Source organism: Onychostoma macrolepis, chromosome 21 (genome assembly GCF_012432095.1).
Source record: "Onychostoma macrolepis isolate SWU-2019 chromosome 21, ASM1243209v1, whole genome shotgun sequence".
NCBI classification, from domain to species: Eukaryota; Metazoa; Chordata; class Actinopteri; order Cypriniformes; family Cyprinidae; genus Onychostoma; species Onychostoma macrolepis.
In genome coordinates, this window is record NC_081175.1 from 21,082,349 (window position 1) to 21,102,419 (window position 20,071).

The 20,071-nt window shown below is 34.8% G+C and overlaps 1 protein-coding gene and 1 long non-coding RNA gene across 11 annotated transcripts in view; one reads left to right on the top strand and one right to left on the bottom strand.

Moving 5' to 3' along the window:
- nsmfa (NMDA receptor synaptonuclear signaling and neuronal migration factor a) overlaps nt 1-16,895 on the top strand; it is a 50,781-nt gene extending 33,886 nt beyond the window's left edge. For all 10 annotated transcript variants that reach the window (XM_058758267.1, XM_058758276.1, XM_058758273.1 and 7 more), the window contains 8 exons: nt 719-846; nt 1,726-1,809; nt 2,232-2,265; nt 3,716-3,786; nt 4,011-4,090; nt 4,183-4,285; nt 6,192-6,267; nt 9,565-16,895. In XM_058758267.1, coding sequence (XP_058614250.1) covers nt 719-846; nt 1,726-1,809; nt 2,232-2,265; nt 3,716-3,786; nt 4,011-4,090; nt 4,183-4,285; nt 6,192-6,267; nt 9,565-9,662 — 674 coding nt within the window. In that variant the 3' untranslated portion in view covers nt 9,663-16,895. The remainder of the gene's footprint in view (nt 1-718; nt 847-1,725; nt 1,810-2,231; nt 2,266-3,715; nt 3,787-4,010; nt 4,091-4,182; nt 4,286-6,191; nt 6,268-9,564) is intronic.
- LOC131528851 (uncharacterized) lies at nt 160-19,780 on the bottom strand. Its single transcript, XR_009267945.1, has 5 exons — nt 19,623-19,780; nt 18,551-18,724; nt 17,448-17,490; nt 17,195-17,303; nt 160-776 (listed from the first exon to the last, which is right to left on the bottom strand). It is a non-coding gene; the product is annotated as an uncharacterized LOC131528851 (long non-coding RNA).
- Between the last annotated feature and the right edge of the window lie 291 nt (nt 19,781-20,071).

Below are 20,071 nucleotides of genomic sequence, written 5' to 3' on the forward strand. Positions count from 1 at the left end.
ATACATAACATACATGAAAATTTCATCACAGCTGTCCAAAAAGGACTTTCAAATTAAAATTTTGATTAGTTCACAAAAAGTGATATTTTAGTATTATTTATATACTTAGTTTTAACTTAGTTTTACCAATTTATTTCAGTTGCCAAGGCAACATTTCAAATTTTCTTTTAACCTAAAATTTGTTTTATTTTATTGAATAAAAAATGTAATAATTAGTTTTTAGTTAACAGTAATAACACTACAGGACTTATTGTGGAAATCCCAGCAACACTGAATGTTCATAAAGTCATATGAACTACTTTTATGATGCTTTTTCTGGGGTTCTGTTTCTGTTTCTGGGGAGCTTGACAGTTGTGCTCAATATTAACTATCCCTCTGTAGGATTTCCTAAAAAAAACAATCTCTTTATGTTCCACATAAGATATAACAGCATAAAGGTTTGGAATAACATTTTTGGGTGAACTTTTCCTGTTATCAGGTTATGGCTCCTAACATGGAAGCAAAACTGAGTGAAAGTCAACAGCTCAATTACTGCAGTCCATGTAAACAAATTCACTGTCAATCTGTCTTATCTTTGTTCCTTTCTCTTTCTCCACCACTCTTTCCTCTTCTCATTCCTCGGTTGTCTCTTTGTTCCTTTTTTCTCTTTGTCTTCCTTCTGCTTTCTCTGTGTCCATCATTAAACTGTCTGTCTCTGCTGTGTTGTGTGATGCCACAGGTGGGGATCTGCAGACGACCTGCGGTACTCCAGAGGAGGGCGGATGTGAAGACCTGGACTGGGAGGAGGAGAGAGAGATGGAGAGACTGGCATGTGAGGGGGATGACTTCATCCCTCCTAAAATTATGGTATGCAATTGTTTTTTTTTCAGTTTTTACCGCAATTCAGTTTTTGATTTTTTTCTTTTTAATTTTTAAGTAATTTTGCTTCACATAACTATATTGTAAATATAATGTTAATTTAATGTATTATATTTTATTTTAATGTAATTAAAATTTTTACTGTAATTTACTTGATTAACTTAAATTAATTTCTTGGTGACAATCACTTAAGTCATTTTATTTTAATTAAAGGGGTCATCGGATGCCCATTTTCCACAAGTTGATATGATTCTTTAGGGTCTTAATGAGAAGTCTAAATGAAAGAATGAAAAAAATGAAAGTAACGTTAATCCTTTGTGTCTTCAGCGGCTCAGATGTCGGGAGTAAATGACGATTGCTATGTTCATTATTATATCCAACAACAGAACACCTCAATCGCTTAGGAGACATTCTTGTCTTCCCCTGCACCGGAGTTGACATGTATTGAAAGGGACTTTATTACAGCTCACTCAGCTCATTTAGGGTGGGTCTAAGGTAAGACGGCCATGTCAATCAACTATCGTGGGAGCGGCCTTTGTCGGTGTGACGTCACACGGACAAGAAGCTGAGAATGACCTGATTTGAAAAAGGGGATATTACTTATAAAGATTTTTAAAAAGTACCACTGGGTGAATTTTTATCATTATATGGTAGTTGTGTACACACACTGCCAACACACATTTATGTTCAAACAGCATGTAAAAGTGAGTTTTGCATCCGATGACCCCTTTAATTACATTAAATTTACCATGTTAATTTATTCTATTTTATTTTTTACATAATTTGTTAATTGAGTAATTTTCAGATTATTACTGTAATTTATTTGTTTAATTTAATTAAAACTTTTGTCACTTTTGTATCCTTTAGCTGATCTCATCTAAAGTTCCTAAAGCAGAATATGTTCCCAACATCATTCGAAGGGGCGATCCATCTATTATACCCATTCTCTATGTAAGTCAAGCCAGTCTTCACTCTACATCACACAGGAATACATTACATTATCATCCAGATGTCCATTTTGACCATTTACAAAAAAACTAATTAGTTAATGGATTTTCACCGAAAAGATATTTGAAACACAAAGCTAATGTTTGCTTTGTCCTGTGCAGTAGAACCAAAGGCACTCTATAGGATGTGATACAAGAGGACACATCACAAAATACTGTCCAGAGGTTTAAACAGACAAGTGATGACCAAATTGATAGCAAACACAATAGTAAATGAAAACACATCCTCAACAGAAAGCCAGTAATGTTATCTGGAGTGTGAATTAGAGATTAGAGACGTTAAGCATGATACAAAGAACATTTTTCCTTCAGAATTGGTCTTATCTGTGTGTTTATATTGATTGTTTTCATTATTTTTATCTCCAGGATCATGAGCATGCCACGTTTGATGATATTTTGGGTATGTAGCTTTATGTGTGTGTGTGTTGTTTATTGCTGTGTGTTTGTTGGATGCTGTGTGCTTTTTTTGTGTGTGTGTGTGTTTGAGCATTTTACCCCTTGCCTGGTTATTTCATTGTGGAACGACGGTGGGCTTTGTATTGATTTTTGCACCAGCCAGCATGAGAAACACAAAAACAATTGGATTCCTGATAAATGACACTGGATCAGAGAAGTGCCTATATTTTCTAGTGACTGTTTTACAACATCTGTAGTGATCAAGTTTTATTCAGTGCGTTTTGGAGTCAAACAGAATCAGAAATTCATAAATGAACTTTTTTTCTTCCTTTTTAAATGCCAGTGGGTAGTTATGCTAATTATAATGTTGATTGTTTGTTCATTTGTTTGTCCATATAACAAGCAACAAAATGATGATAGCCATCAAAATTAGCTCATTATTAACAACAACAACAACAAAAACTAATATTTAGGATTGAAAGTGCTTGAAAAGTATATAATATAATATAAGGATATATTTGCATGCAAATCAATAAAGCAATAATGCAAGAAAATGGTGGTTACATGAGATTTGGAAATTCAGTCCTGAATAAGTCTGTTATATATTATAATAATATTGTTATATAATCCTTTAAAACAGTGATTTATAGTTAGGTTAGGATAACAGGCAAAATGTAGATTTCGATCTAAAATTACTCATGAAAAATTAAAAATGAAAGAGCTTGAAATAATATATAGAAATAATGCATAATATCATCCCATATATAAAAATTATAATATAATATAATATTAGTGCTGTCAAACGATTAATCGCATCCATAATAAGTTTTTGTTTACATAATATATGTGTGTATTTATTATGTATATATAAATACAAACACATGCATGTATATATTTATGAAAATTTTATGTTTATATATTGAATATATTTATATATAATATAAAATATAAGAATATGAATATATAAATGTATAAACATAAATATTTTCAAAATACTGTATGTGTTTGTATTTTTATATACTTAATAAATATACACAGTACACATACATATATAATGTAAACAAAAACTTTTATTTTGGATGTGATTAATCGCGATTAATTGTTTGACAGCACTATATAATATAATAAAGGGTAACCTCAGCAATAAAGTCAAAAAAAGGAACCATGCAAGAAAATTATGGTTACATTATCTTATTTTTGACATCTAAACTGTTATATTTTGAATAGGCTGATAGAACTGTGATTATAGACTCTTACATGTGAAGTAAAATCAGTGTAATATGCAAAAGGTTTCCATCTGGTTTTGCTTGCCATGGCCTTTCCCCGATTTAAAAAAAAAAAAAAAAAAAAACATTTTAAAGGCTGTAGACTATGTCAACTTATGTATATTCACTGTAAGATCATGCATGTATATGCACTCAATGTAACTACAGCAGTGTTTGTTTTGTGTGCAGAGGAGATTGAGAAGAGACTGTCAGCCTACAGGAGGGGCAGTAAGATCTGGCGCATGCTGATCTTCTGTCAGGTGAGAGAAAAACGAAGCCAACAAACAAAAATGACAAGAAATGAGACTGTAAGTGCACCAGAGTGAATCAGCGGTGTCTCAGTTTGATGATTTGGGTTTGATGTTGTTCAGATGGACAGGAATTCACAGGTCTGTCTCTCAGTTCAGAGGGCAATACTACTGGTCTTCTGTTTCTTTGAGTTTGATGTTATGTAAGGTTTTAAATGTGTAATTTTCTGTTTCAGGGCGGCCCGGGTCACCTGTACCTTCTGAAGAATAAAGTGGCCACTTTTGCCAAGGTCGAGAAAGAGGAAGACATGAGCCTGTGAGTGAGAGCCTTAGAAAAGTCTTGTTTTGATATTCCTTTAGTGACTGTTATCTGAGAGATTCGCTCATGTGTTTGTGGTGTACATGCAGGTTTTGGAAACGTCTGAGCCGGTTTATGAGTAAACTGAATCCGGAGCCCAACCTGATCCACATCATGGGTTGTTACGTCCTGGGAAATCCTAATGGAGAGAAGGTCTGGCAAGTTCTGAAGCAGCAAGTCTGCAGTATTTACGTAATGCTTGTACCTTGAGTTTCTGCATTATATTTAGAAATGGTCCCTCTGGGGCCCGCCGTGGCCATGTTCAGCTCTCATCTCTTTAGACACAGACATGCACCAACTCCATCTTTCCATTTTTCTATATAACACCTCTCTGTCTGTCACCATCATGCCTGACAGCATTTTTCCCCTGGTTATGTAACTTAAAATAACCCTTTCCTGTCCAGTACTGAATCTTTCATAGATCTAGAGCTGTGTTTATGCATCAGCACTCTGTAACAGTCTATTCATTGCAATTAGTGACAGTGTAAAATAACTGAAATAAATAAATAAGAACTACGTAGATATATTTAAAAATGACAAAAACAAAACAAAATGACTAAAACTTTAACCAAAATTAAAAATATAATTCAAAATATTACTAAAAACTATAATAGAATATCAAAAATACTAAAATAGATAATCATTAGAACTGTTTTTGACCACCGAATCAGCATATTAGAATTATTTATTTTAGTACTTGTATATAAAAACATATATTTCAGCACGGTTCTTTTAGTTTAAGTACTAAATTAAATAAAAATGAATAAGAACTGTGTAAACTAATAAAATGACAAAACACAGCAAAATTACTAAAACTTTACCAGAAAAAAAATTTAATAAAAAAAAATAAATAAATAAAAAAAAAAAATATATATATATATATATATATATATATATATATATATATATATATATAAACATACAAACTATGTACTATAACATATATAGTACATTTATAGTACAACACTAATACTACAATAATACTGTTAATAATTAAAAAAAAAGTTTCTTGAGCACTAAATCAGCATATTAGAATGATTTCTGAAGGATCATGTGACACTGAAAATTTAGCTTTGCATCACTGATTTAGATTTTAAAAAACAGTGGAAAACAGTTATTTTAAATTAAAATAATAATCATCAATAACATTACTGTTTTTACTGTATTTTTGATTAAATGCAACCTTGGTGAGCAGATACAGTATATGAGACTTTTGAAATGTAATGTACAGTATATAACACTCAAACTAGTTGCTGTCATCATTAACATCTAATCTGAGACTTCCTTAACTTCTGGACTTCAGACTTAAACACAAATCTCCAACTGTCCTTTAGGGTCGGCCTTAACTTTCAGCTCGTCCGTCTGTTTGGTAGCCTGACGAGTGTTATATGACAGGAGCCCCGAGATTACGCCCCAAGGACACATTCATGCCGCCCCTGGAACCTAATGTACGAATGTGTTTCTATGGAGACGGGTTCAGCGTAAATCTCATTCGCCGTGCGTCATTGCCCAAGAGGCGCCACCATTCTCGAGAATTGCGTTTGCGTGCGTGCTTGTGATTGACACATGGAGGATGACTGACTTGTGTAAATTGCTGTGTTATCTGCCGACAGAATTTGGCTTTCGTGTGTTAATATCAATGTACGTTTATCTCAAATGAGAACTCTATGAATATTGCAACATTTGTTTGTGGCGTCCCCCTTAGCGTTGTGCTCATATTTTCACTTTTATCCACTCTGTAAGGCACTGGCTTCCTTCACAGGGTGAGCCGGAAGAGAAAATCTGTGTCTGTAACTTCATCTTTAATCTCTGTCTGGGTTCTGATGCCTCTCAAAGCGTTGCATGGATGTTAAGATCTTAACTGGGTTCTTTTGAAGGTTCTCGTTTGCCTTTCCAGTTGCCCGTGTGAGATTTATCCAGGGCCACAAACATGGAGGCTGCCATTATCCCTAGCTAACCTCCTCGAGTCAAAGAGCGAGTGAAGGAGAGAGTGAGAGAGCTGTGTGAGGGGGAGAAAAAAAGCGGATTATTAATGTCTTGGCTTATCATGTGCCAACAGCTGTTCCAGAAACTGAAGAACCTGATGAGGCCTTATTCTGTCACGTTTGAGTCACCGCTGGAGCTCTCCGCTCAGGGTGAGACTGTCTGCAATAAAACTGCTGAAATGTGCTTATGCTCACACTCCTACACACAAATAAACACACATAAACAGACTCTTCCTTGCATGATTTGGAATCTAGTAGTTGTTAATGAAGGAATACTGATATATACAGTCATGGCCAAAAATATCGGCACCCTTGCAATTCTGTCAGAAAATGCAACACTTCTCTCAGAAAATTGTTCCAATTGCAAATGTTTTGGTATTCACATGCTTATTGTTTTTCTTTGCACTGCAACAACACAAAAAAACACAAGTCAAACTCAAAAATGGACTGGACAAAATTATTGGCACCTTGTCAAAATTGTAAGAAATAATTGCTTTTCAAGCATGTGATGCTCCTGTAATTTGTATTTAGACACACCTGTGGCAAGTAACAGGTGTGGGCAATATAGTAATCACACCTGCAACCAGTTAAAATGGAGAAAAGTTGACTCAACCTTTGTGTTGTGTGTCACACACTAAGCATGGAGAAAAGAAAGAAGTGTAAAGAGTTGTCTGTGGATTTGAGAGAAAAAATTGTGGAAAAACATGGACAATCTCAAGGCTACAAGTACATCTCCACAGATCTTAATGTTCCTGTTTCCACTGTGCACAATATCATCAAGAGGTTTACAGCCCATGGCACTGTAGCTAACCTCCCTGGATGTGGACGGAAGAGCGAAATTAATGAAAAATTACAACGAAGGATTGTTCGAACGGGATAAAGTACCCTGATTAACTTCCAAACAAAATTCAAGCTGATCTGCAGATACAGGGTACAACAGTGTCAGCTCGCACTATCCGTCGCCATCTGAATGATGGTAGGAGACCCAGGAGGACACCGCTGCTGACACAAAGGCATAAAAAAGCAAGACTGGAGTTTGACAAAACTTATGTGACAAAACCACAATCCTTCTGGGAGAACGTACTGTGGACAGATGAGCTCTGTTTACGAGAAGATTCATGGCACTGTTTACAGAAAAAGAAATGAGGCCTTCAAAGAAAAGAACACAGTCCCTACAGTCAAACATGGTGGAGGTTCAAAGATGTTTCTGGGGTTGCTTTGCTGTTTCTGGCACTGGATGCCTTAACTGTGTGAACGGTATCATGAAATCTGAAATCTGCGCAGCATAGTGGCCAGTGTCAGAAAGCTGTGTCTCCACCAGATCTGAATCCCAAGGAAAAAAGATATGTTTTAAGAGATGATTGAAATAAAAACAATGAAGAGGCCTGTCTAATGGGCAGAGGCAAATCATTCCATAATTTAGGAGCTGCCACAGCAAAGGCACGGTCCCCTCTAAGCTTACGCTTTGTTTTTGGCACATTCAGGAACAGCTGATCAGCTGACCTGAGAGAACGGGTAGGCATATAAGGGTGTAGCAGCTCAGAAATATAAGGTGGAGCAAGCCCATTTAGGGATTTATAAACAAACAGAAGAATTTTAAATTGAATCCTAAAATGTACGGGCAGCCAGTGAAGTGAAGCTAATATGGGGGAAATGTGCTCATATTTACGTGTTCCAGTTAAAAGACGCGCTGCAGCGTTTTGCACCATCTGCATACGAGCAACAGAGGACCCACTAACCCCCACATACAATGCATTACAGTAATCAAGCCGAGTGGTTACAAAGGCATGGATTACTGTCTCAAAATTTTGCCTTGTAAGATATGGCTTTATTTTGGCCAACTGCCTCAGTTGGAAAAAACTTGATTTAACTACTGCCCTGATCTGACTGTCGAACTTAAAATCTGAGTCAATTTTCACCCCTAAGTTAGTAATGGTTGGCTTGATGTACTGAGCCAAGGCACCCAAATCAACCAGAAGGAACACCTGTGGAGAGATCTCAAAACAGCAGTTGGGAGAAGGCATCCTTCAAATCTGAATGACCTGGAGCAGTTTGCAAAAGAAGAGTGGTCCAAAATTCCAGTAGAGGTGTAAGAAACTCATTCACGGTTACAGGAAGCGAATGATTTCAGTTATTTTTTCCTAAGGGGGTGCTACCAAATATTAAGTTAAGGGTGCCAATAATTTTGTCCAGTGCATTTTTTGGGTTCTGTGTGGAATTGTATCGGATTTGACTTTTCTTCTCAGTTTTTTTGTGTTGTTCCAAATAAACATGCAAGTACCAAAACATTTGCAACTGCAACAATTTTCTGAGAGAAGGGTTGCATTTTCTGACAGAATTGCAAGGGTGCCAATATTTTTGGCCATGACTGTATGTATGTATATATGTGTATGTGTGTGTATATATATATATATATATACACACATTGCATGTTATGTAAAAGGGATTTTTCACCCGAAAATGCAAATTCTGACCTTCATGTCATTCCAGTACACTGTTATTTTTTTTCATATAGTACGAATAAATTTAACAAATTAATTAATTTACATTTATTTTTATATATTTTGCAAAGAATCCATTAAATTAATAGAAAAGTAAAAGTAAAGATAATGTTTCAAATATACGCTGTTTTTAAACTTTATATGCATCAAATAATCCTGAAAAAAGTTTCCACGGTTTCCACTTTTTTCAAAATCAATCATTATTAGAAATGTTTCTTAAGCACCAAATCAGCATATTAGAATGATTTCTGAAGGATCATGTGACACTGAAAACTGGAGTAATGAATAAATTAAAAAGAATACATTCTATTTTAAAATATATTCAAATACAAATTTTTATTTTTTTTTTAATTGTAATTATGTTTTACTGGTTTTTACTGGATTTTAATCAAATAAATGCACACTTGGTAAACAAGAGGCGTCTTTCAAAAACATACAAAATTCTCATCAGCCTCAAACTTGTAAAGGTATGTCTACTGACACTCTTATTTGCTTATTATTTAATGAATCGAATTTTGGCATTTGCTCACCCTCATGTTGTACCAAACTCATATGGTTTAAAATGGCATGAAGGCGAGTATAATGACGAATTTTTACTTTATAGGTGAACTATGTCTTTAATGCTCATCTTTACTGACATGCCCTTTACTGACATGAAGTTTACAGGTCTTTTTCTTCATTATTTATTTTTTTTTTTTTAACCTGTCCTGGGTCAACCGAACAGCCCACCTCTCATTCTCTGACTCTTAATTTTCTCTCTTCATTCTCTATAATTTCTCTCTCATCTCTCTTCATCTATATTGTCCCCCACTGCATGCTGTTTTCCAATTATCACCTGAGAAAATCTATATGGAAGTGTCTTTTCATCATAGAGAGACGTGCTCACATTGAATTCACCAAATGTATTCCAAACTCCTATCTACCTCTCTATTTCCCTCTCTTTTAGGCAAAGAGATGATTGAGATGTACTTTGACTTCCGTCTGTTTCGACTTTGGAAAACCCGGCAGCACTCAAAACTCCTCGACTATGAAGATCTCGTGTGACCCCGTGCGGGTCAGTGTGTAGCATTGCGGGCAGGACGTCCCACTGTAAAACTCCATTCCACCAGCTTTCATTTTGGAGTACAGGAGGAAGAGGAGTGGAGATGGTCACAGCCACTTCGCTACCATCACTGCATCTCGAATATTGTTTATTTCAGCTCACCTCTGTGGAGTTCGACCGCCTCAGAACGGTAACACAAGAAACAAAAACAAGTGGTTCAAAACACAAGAGAAGTCCGGATACGTGGTGTTTTTGTTCTCTAACGGAGAAAAGAGAAGTCGTTTCTCAGAACTGGTTGACAGTCTGTCGACTGCTTTTGTTTTTAAACTAACATATCGCCGACTTATCGATCACTAGCTGAGACCGTTGTGCTTACAAGTGTCACGCCGAAACTTACCTACCAGAACACAAAAATGGTCCTATATGAAATAACAACTAATATATCGGTATACATACATGATATACATCTCATAAGTATATAGAGTAGCTATAGTCATGCAAATAATCTAAATGTCAATGGTACACACTTTACTTTTTCAATGTTTATTGTTGTGGTCTTTCTAATGAACTATTTTGAATAACTCAGGTTTTAGGCTTTACCGATATATTAATTACTCCCCTATCCAGATGTGTGGAAGTCATTTAGGTGAAAAGAATGTACATTCTGCCAACATACGTTATAGATTTAGTAATCTTTCGTCAAGTTTTGCTTTCGGCACAACTCCTTACATGCCAGTATCTGTCCCTCCATCGAAAAACATAGACCCGCATTGCAAAACACAACCATACGCAGTCCCCAAACTGGGAAATCGTGACTTCCAGTCATATAATAATAGAAACACTGACCTCAATATAGCCAGACATCTACACCAGGTGCACCTGAAGCGTCAGCAGGAACATAGCGTTACAGAACTGCTAAAATAAGCGCTTGTGTCAATGTGTTCATAACAATTAGGCTGTTTTCACACTTGGTTTGAACCTGTCTGTCTTTAAACATAGTATTCGGCTTCAAGCGGCAGTATATTTGCATCTTCATCATGTGTTTCTCAATACATGCGACTGCTATCAAAAAGGGAATTGTTGTTCAGTTCACTTTTTTACTTATTTGTTTGGGTTTAGTACCAAATTTTACTGTGGCACTTCATTCTGTACTAAATATACAGCAATTAGTAAGATTTCAGTAAAACCTTTCCAATAAGAAATTAATATTTTATTCAGCAAGGATTGATTAACTTGATCAAAAGACTGGAATGGCTGCTAAAAATTCAGCTTTGCATCACAGGAATAAATGACGTTTTAATATATATTTAAATAGAAAACACTTAAATTGTAATAATATTTCACAATATTGCTGTTTTCACTGTATTTTTGATCAAATCCATAAATCTAACTGACCCCAAACGTTTGAATGCTAGTGTATGTATACTAAATAATATGCCATCAATAGCTTCTGGCATCCACAAACAAGGCTGGATTACTTTTATAACAATTGTGAATCATACTTCACTCCACATGAACCCCAGTTTTCTTGACGTGGGTTTGTTTTCATAATATCAGAAGCCGATTTGACCCCAACCAAATGGATTTGGGTTCACACCATCAGCTTTAGTGTGAAAACAGCCTCTCGCTATTTAGTCTAAAGCCGTTGGTGTTGTGGGTCATGAAGAGGCATTATTCTGAAGGTCATTGTTGCCTTATGGGGCAGGGTGGCATTTGATGGCCGTATATGGATAATAGAACCATTTAGACCGTTTTATGGCAGCTTGCAGGTGTAAACTCTATGCATTCTTCTTCTTCTTCCATTAGTAGCTTTCAAAGGTTTTGAGCAACTCGGGAGTTGTTTCTCATGTGTATCTTTATGAATGTTCTAATGTACTCAGCTAATAAGCCATACCCTCTTTAGCAAGCTGCTCAGACTGATGGCTCTTTGATGTGGATGGCTTCAGGCACTCATGAAGAACTTCCAGCTGGTTGAACAATGGAATCTTCTTGTCTTGTTTTTTTATGTATCCACAATGCTAATTGGCTACTCCTTTAGTGTTGTTCATGCAATTCCTAACTTAATTGATAGACAGAATGAGGTCTTGCCCCATGGAAATAAGTGAAGCCGTAAGTCTGCTGTGCCAAGCCATCTTATGAGAGAGAAAGGAACTCTAACAACATGCTAATAGAATGTTAGCAACATACCTTGCCAAGATGTGCATCATCTGGGAATGCGTCCATTTGATTTACAGATGATTTAATTGTGTTTAATGTTAAAATACCTTCTCTTATTTCAATTTAATATGGATGCACGACTAAAAATAAGGTTTATTTCCCAGAAAAGTGTAAACACTGTTGGGGGCGGGACTAATCTGTTCATTCGAAAGGGTTGTCGATAGGGGTGTAAGAATACACTCAGGTCATGATTCAATTTGACGCACAATATCTCCTCACGATACGATAATCTCGCGATTCAAACAAAGCCAAAATATAGTTAAAGAGAGAGTTCATCCAAAAAGCTAATTCTGTCATCACCCTCCACTTGTTCCAAACCAGTGTGAATTTCTTGCAGCTGTTCTTGCAGGACACAAAAGATATTTTAAAGAATGTTGAGTAAGAAAACAGTTGACGGTAGTCATTGACTTCCATAGTATGGAAAAAAATAATAATACTATGGAAGTCTGTGGCTACCGTCAATAGTTTGGTTACCAACATTCTTCAAAATATGAAGAAGGAAATTCATACAGGTTTCGAACAACATGAGGGTGAGTAAATGATGACACAATTTTCATTTTTGGGAGAACTATCCCTTTCAAATGTTTTTTTTTTTTTAATTACTACTTCTAATTACTACTTAAAATGCTAAATTTGGTATTACATCAGAGTGTACTTGAATATTTTTGGACTAAATACATTTAAAAAGTTTAAAATAGTGTATTTTATTTTTAATGTATTAATAATATTTAATAAACATGGAAGCTCAAACGTATGACCTTCTTAGTATACCATATTTGATATGCTCCATTAGCATATTTAATGCAAAATTTTAGCTTTAAACTTTCATTTTGAGTAAACTATACACAATACATATTGCCGCTATCCGCAATACAAATTACTGCATTTCTGTATTATGATATATTGTGACACAACATATTGTTACATCCCTAGTTGCCATCAACACACTTTTGGTCATGTATGGTACATTTTTAATCACAAATGTTGCAAATAAAGCAACAAGGAACATTTTAGCAACATATTTAGCCATTAAAACATTACATATTTAGCAATGAATCTAAAACGCATCAAAATGCACACTTTGATTGGACATCTTGGCAATGTATATGTACTACCAAGACATTTAGCCATACATGCCCTCATTTTAAAGGTACAAAAAGGGATCCGATATGGCAGACATACACAAAAGCTAGTGAAGAAAAGCTTTAATTAGTCTGCAAAATTGCATTGGAAGTGTCTGGATATGGAATACAGTAGGGTTCTGTTATCATAAGGGACGTTGCTATCTCTCTAGTCTAGCTGACACGCCGCTTCCCCTAAAGGGCTGCACCCCGGCCAGAAAATAGGTTGCAAATGAATTGGACCTGATCCTCTAGCAATTCCAGTCATTATGGGGCCATCTGTGACTCACAGTAGGCGTCAGAGAGCCTGGCATGTCAGAGGGAAAGAGAGAATCCACAATCACTATACTACAGACGGCCACATCACACTATAACGGGAACATTTGGTGGCAAGAGTGAATGTTAACTCGGGACGTCCAGTATGAACAGAATGCATCAAATGGAGGGCAGTCGTATCACTCAAATCACTTATTACAACTGTTCTGTACGAATGTTTGCACATTTATTCATTTACTTTTGAATAGTGTTTTAAAGCTGTTTGTCGATGTAGCAATATATGTAATTCCTCTATGATGTAAATGTTAATGTTTTGAGCTTTTTACTAATTTATTATATATTTATGCTATTTATTTTGTACTTGTGCTGGACAGTAATGGCTGTTTGTGCAGAGCCTTCTTTTTTTGTTAAGGAAGAATCTTGATTCTTCTATACACAAAGCTTGGGCAATGTTTGAGGAATCCGCTTTATAAATTGATCTTTTTTTCTGATTAGCCTCAAAAAATGTTTTGCAGTAACAATAAGGGTCAATTTGTTAACATTAATGCATTAGGTACAATAAACAACATCTTTTTATGAATCAGTGTTATTTTAATACTATATATAAATTATTATATTATTTTTTTTAATTAGCTTTTATTTTTATATTTTAATTTAGGTCTTACCATTTTTATTTAATTTTTTGTGTAATTAGTTTAGTGTTTATTTTATTTTATTTCAGGTTTAGTCATTTTGGTATTTTATTTTTATTTCAACTTTATATAAATTATCAAAAGTATTTTTTAATAGTTTTAGTTAACAATGAGAACTCTTTAATCTAGCTTAATTTTATTCATTCATTTTAATAGAAATATATTTTTGTTCATTTTTAACGCATAATGCTATACATTAATAATGTATAAACAATGATAATTAATTATTTAATGTATAATAATGTTGATTTTATTCAACTTGAAATGTTAAAATATATTTGTATATGTAAATGTATTGATTATTTTTAGTGTATAAAACCCTTATATTGACAGTCATGTTAAGACATTGAACCTTATTGTAAAGTCTTACTGATTTCACTTGATGCCAGTTTGCCTGTACTTGATGTAAACACAGACAGTTTATAGAAGGCTGACAATTCAGCTCCTGCCCAAATGTCATCAATAACCCAAGCCCTAACCCCTAGTCCCAAAGATTTTGTGTTAGAGGTTGATTCTAAACCAGATAACCAACAGAACGTGCATATGTTTAAATTGGCATTGTTTGTCAAAAGAGCTTGATGTGCATGAATGGGCGGTTTCAGCTGTCACTCTACATGATCAGAAGATTGCCTCAGCTTTAACAGTGTTTAGCCATCTAATGTATTCCCTTTGTTGTTGGGCCTAAACTAATTATGTGTGAAAAAAAAAAATGTATTAAAGGAGCGGTGCTGTAATTTTTTTAGACAAAAGATTTATTTATTCAAACATACAAGGTATTTTTATGAGACTTATTGAAAATAGTACAGTATGTCGGTATTTGTTTTTATTCACAATTTTAGTAGCCTTTATTAGGCATTATGGTCAAGAAGGTCTATAATATCTGGAGAAAGCTATCTGTTAGCATTTCCATCCATCACAACTGCACTTCCTAAAAGTATGTGATTTAAAAATACGTCAACTTTGCTCATAGTCAGTTCTGCATCTATTCATCTATGAGGCCTATCTACTATCAGGAACTAACCTGGTTAAGTCAACTAGCTGAACCTTGACCTCTTGAGTACAATATTTACATTCATATATCTTGCATTGGTCAGCTACAATCACCAAATCAATCTGGTGCTTCTAGTGAGAGCACAAAGAAAATATTAGATGTAGTATATACAGTATTATTTTATATCTAATGCTTATATGGAAGCTTTTTTTCCACCATGGGATACAAAAAAAAAAGTAATTGTGAATACTTATCTCATAATTTAGACTCAGAATTGCAAGATAGAAACTCAGAACTGTGAGATAGAAACTCAAAATTGCAAGATATAGACACATTCTGAGAAAAGAAGTATGAATTGTGAGATAAAAAGCTGCAATTATAAACTCGCAATTCTGAAAAAATATCAGAATTGCTAGATATAAACTCAGAATTGCAAGAAAAATGAAAGGTTAATGTCTTATTCTGAGTTTATATCTCACAACTGTGAATTATTAAAGAAAATCTGAATTGTGAGATAAAAAAATAGCAATTATAAACTTGCAATTCTGAGAGAAAAAAATCTGAATTGTGAAAGATAATTTCAGAACTCTGAGATATGCAAGATATAAATGCAGAATTCTGAGGAAAAAAGCCAGAATTGTGAGATATAAATGGAAAATTGTGAGATATAAACTCAAAATTGCAAGATATAAACGCAGAATCCTGAGGAAAAAAGAACTGTGATAGAAACTCAGAATTGGAAGAAAAAAGTCTGAATTTATATCTTGTAATTCTAAGTTTATATCTCGCAATTCTGAGAATTCTTAGAAAAAAAGTGAATTATGAGATATAATCTCAGATTTCCGAGATGTAAATGCAGAATTGCGAGATATAAACACAGAAATCTGAGAAATTAAGTCCGAATTCTGAGTTTTTATCTCGCAATTCTGAAAATTCATAGAAAAAAGTCTTAATTGTGAAATAAAAAGTTGCAATTATAAACTCGCAATTCTAAAGAAAAAAAGTCAGAATTGTGAGAAAAAAATTTAATTGTGAGAGATAAACTCAGAATTGTGAAATGTAAACTTGAAAGTAAGTTCAAATTCTAAATTTATTTTCAATTTTCAATTAAAATTTTCAGAATTTTAAGCCTTTTTTATTCCATGGCAAATATGCTTTCATATATTTCAACTTCGTGATCATGCACTACGATCATGTTAATGCATTTTAATGGTTATGCCGAATTCATTTCTAGCGAGGGTGCAGTTGCAGACCAGACTTTCAGTTCTCTCAAAATGCCCTTGAGTAGCATAAATATCTTACACTTTCTCCATAAACTTTCATCCGCTCTCATGTTTTCTCTCTCTGCCCCTCTCGCTTTGTCCTGTTCATGTGTGCGGGAAGATTAGCAGGAGCACAGGTGCGCCAGAGCTCATTAGCCTTATGAGAGACTTGATGGATGGTTCGCTTTTCAGAACATTACACTCCAACCCTCTTCACATCACATGAGACTGTTTTATAATTGAAGAGTATGAATATTCAACAAATAAATACATCCTTTTTCGTCTGTTATTCAGTAAAGAGTAGAATGAACATGTTCTCTGTGCCACTTGAGAGGTGGAGTGTGTGTACCATCAAGGATAATTGATTTTTTTGTCGTTCCCATGAATAATGATGACATGTTATTGTTTTTTATGAAGTAGGTATTGTAGATATGAATTACATAACAAATATATCTGGTGTTGATTATGTCATTGAAATATCTACATCTGCAGAGTTGTGTCTTGTGCATTTCATGGTGTAACTGAATCATTGTGCTGGAGACTTAACTCATGTGGAGATGTATGCGGTTGCTGGACCCGCAGCATCCTAAATACGAGATATTCCAACATGCTGGCACTGAACGGGTGCAAAGTGTTTCTAATGCTTTTCTTTTCTAATAAAATGTTGTTTCGATCATGCTTTGTGAGCTCTTTCCTCTGTTCCTCAACTGTTTTCTTCACGAATGCTATTACTGTTCTCTACCCCTTTTTCTTCCTTGTTTAATTTGTTTAGCTTAAGAATTTGATTCAGACAAGAATATAGTCTAATGAATGTCACAGCTAAAGGGCATTTGTAGGCACCATGTACAGTGAAGTTACTATGGTATTGCCATTGCCATGCTTCTTGCAAAAAAAAAAAATAATAATAATAATAAATTTCATTCAAATTAATGGTATAGTTCACCCAAAATGAAAATTCAGTCATTATTTACTCACCCTGGTGTTGTTTTAATGCTTTATGCCCTTCTTTTTTTTCAAACCACAAGAGGAGAAAACATCCTGCTCGCTGCTCATCCAATGGAAGAGAATATTGACCAGCATCAACCTTTTTTAAAAAGACACAAAAGTATCACAGAACGATCCCATCTGAAACATGCTGTATATTCCAATTGTTCTTGGGGTGTACAATAGGGTTTGATGAAAAACAAACTGAAATTTAATCAGTTTATTATTTAATGAAAATCCTGACCTTGGCCGTTGGTCTTTGGTGCACGATGTGCATTCATGAAACTCTGCGCCACAAAAACAGAAAGATTTACTTAATTATTATTATTTTTGTTTAAATTACAGTTCATGTTACTTAATATTATTATTGCAAATGTTTATTGTAATTGTATTAATTCATTAAACATATAGTGTACCCAAAAGTGAAAATCATTTTTATCTATCCATCATCTATTCAGCTATCCAATATCTTTCATGGCCTATATATGACATCTGCAGAAAAATACAACAATTTGGAAAATATTGCATTTTAATTTCCTGTTGACTTTAAAGGAAAGGTCCACCCAAAATGAAAATTTGCTGAAAATGAACTCTCTCTCAGGTGATCCAAATTGAGTTGTTGTTTTTTTTATCATCAGAACAGAACAGAGTTAGAGAAATTTAGCATTACATCAGTTGCTCAACAATGGATCCTCTGCAGTGAATGGGTGCCGTCAGAATAAGAGTCCAAACAGCTGATAAAAACATCATAATAATCCAAAAGTAATCCACACAACCTCACTCCATTAAAACTCCACTTCAAAAGCTGTGTTTGTAAGAAACAAATCCATTAAAACGCAAAACTTCTTAATGGACCATAAAAACTTCAAACCGTTGCATTAAGCTAAAATACAAGTACTCTTTCCTGCTTTCTCCGGTGAAAAAGTCGTCTTGTCTGAATCGGGAGAGAAATATGCACATATCAAGCACCAAAATCAGCTGTCCAAATCAGTTATTAACAAATATGTCAGTGGATTTTGATGTGAGAGGACAACAGGGGATTGACTTTTTCACTTGAGGAAGCATTATTATGGATTATATTTTAAAGTTTCAAATGCCTTCTAGGGATAGTTCATCATTTACACTGATGGTGACATGATAGAGAGAAAATGATGATATGAATCCTTTTAATTATAGATTTGCTTATTACAAAGGTGCAGCTTTTCACTTCACAAGATGTTAATAGATCTGACTGGAGTCATGTGTGGATTACCTGTGGCTTATTGTGGTGGGGGTTTTATCAGCTGTTTAGTTCAATTCAAAATTTGCTCAGAAATGAAATGTTGTTCAACTTTTCTCAAGATTTACCCGGTTTCACTCTTTCCCAGAAGGCCATCTGGACAAGTGAGGTGAGAGCGGACAGCAGCAGTCATGAGATGAGGGGGGCCGTGATCTGCTGACCTTGCTGAGCTCAAGGCTGCGGAGAGGACGGTGATGACTTGTCACAGCACAACGTGTGTCTTGCAGCCCTCCAGGCTTGAGCTGCAGAGATTTATCACTTGTACTGTTTGCCTGTTCACTTTCACAGGCAGTGGACTACAAGGGCTTTGGATCAGTGAACTCTCTCCCTCTTTATTACTTTATTCATTCACCTAAATGAGCACCTGTGGTTTAACTTGCATCAAAAACCTGATGAAATATTTGTTTTGGAGGGATTATGTAATAAGCCTTATGCATAATAAACTAATTTCTAATAAGCCTTGACTCAGAAGTGTTTTATTAAGCATTAAAAACAGAAGCAGCAATATTAATTAGGTTCTCATACCTCATAAATATTTATATATGTCCATGTTTAACAAAAATATTTGATATGGATATGTAAATGCTGGATGCTGATTGGTCAGTCCAGTACACTTAATACAATATTCCAGAAATGTTAAAGCACATTAGGATTTTTATTTTGATATTTTTGGTTTGTTTGTGGGTTTATTGGCGAATTTAGCCTAAAAACAGAACATTTTATAACGGATGTTAGCTAAATAAGAGCACAGAAACAAAAAGGCCTAAATTCAGGCAAGAGTCAACTATAAAATTGCTAAAAAGATGGCTAGTTGTCACGTCTAATATTTTGTAATTCTATATAACTTATTTAATGGCAGTTTCTTGTCTTATTCTTATTCGCTACTGCACAATATATCGGAGAAATACCCAAAGGGCTGTTTGATGTACATTTACTTTTAAATATACATTGTGTATAGCATTTACATAAATATAAAATAAATAAATATACATAGCCTGAGAAATATTCCCTGGAGTAAACTGTGATAACTAGCCAAGGCCTGAGAAAATTTACCTTACAGTAAAAGTTGTGTGGACAGACTTGCGTTTATGTGAAAGCACACATATGAAGCCTTGAGAATGATGCAGTGAACAGACTGACCTTGCGCAGAGAACATCAATCCAAACAGCCATATGCCAGGAAGCCTTCAGCTGTGACAGTAGCGGCAATATGTTTTCTCTTCCATCATCCACTGACCTAGATGAGAGAGATGGTCCTGTATCTATCATTTTCTCTCATATAGGTCTGAGAGCTGCTCTGGACATGAACCCATCTGACGGAAGGCTCGACTGTAACGCCACCCAGAGGACAGGGTGAGTATGACACAGAACTTTGCCTGCCTTGTTTTAACAGAATTAAACAAGAAAGAAAGGACATGAAAGGACATTTATCGTGAACATTTATCTTCTACACCTAAGTTAGATGACATTGTGAATTTAACGAGGATGAAAACGAGACTGTGAGGGAAAATGGTACCCATTTTACGTAAATTTAAAGTTAAATGATATTAAAAAATAGTTTAAAGTCAATTAAAGGGTGTTTTTTCGAAA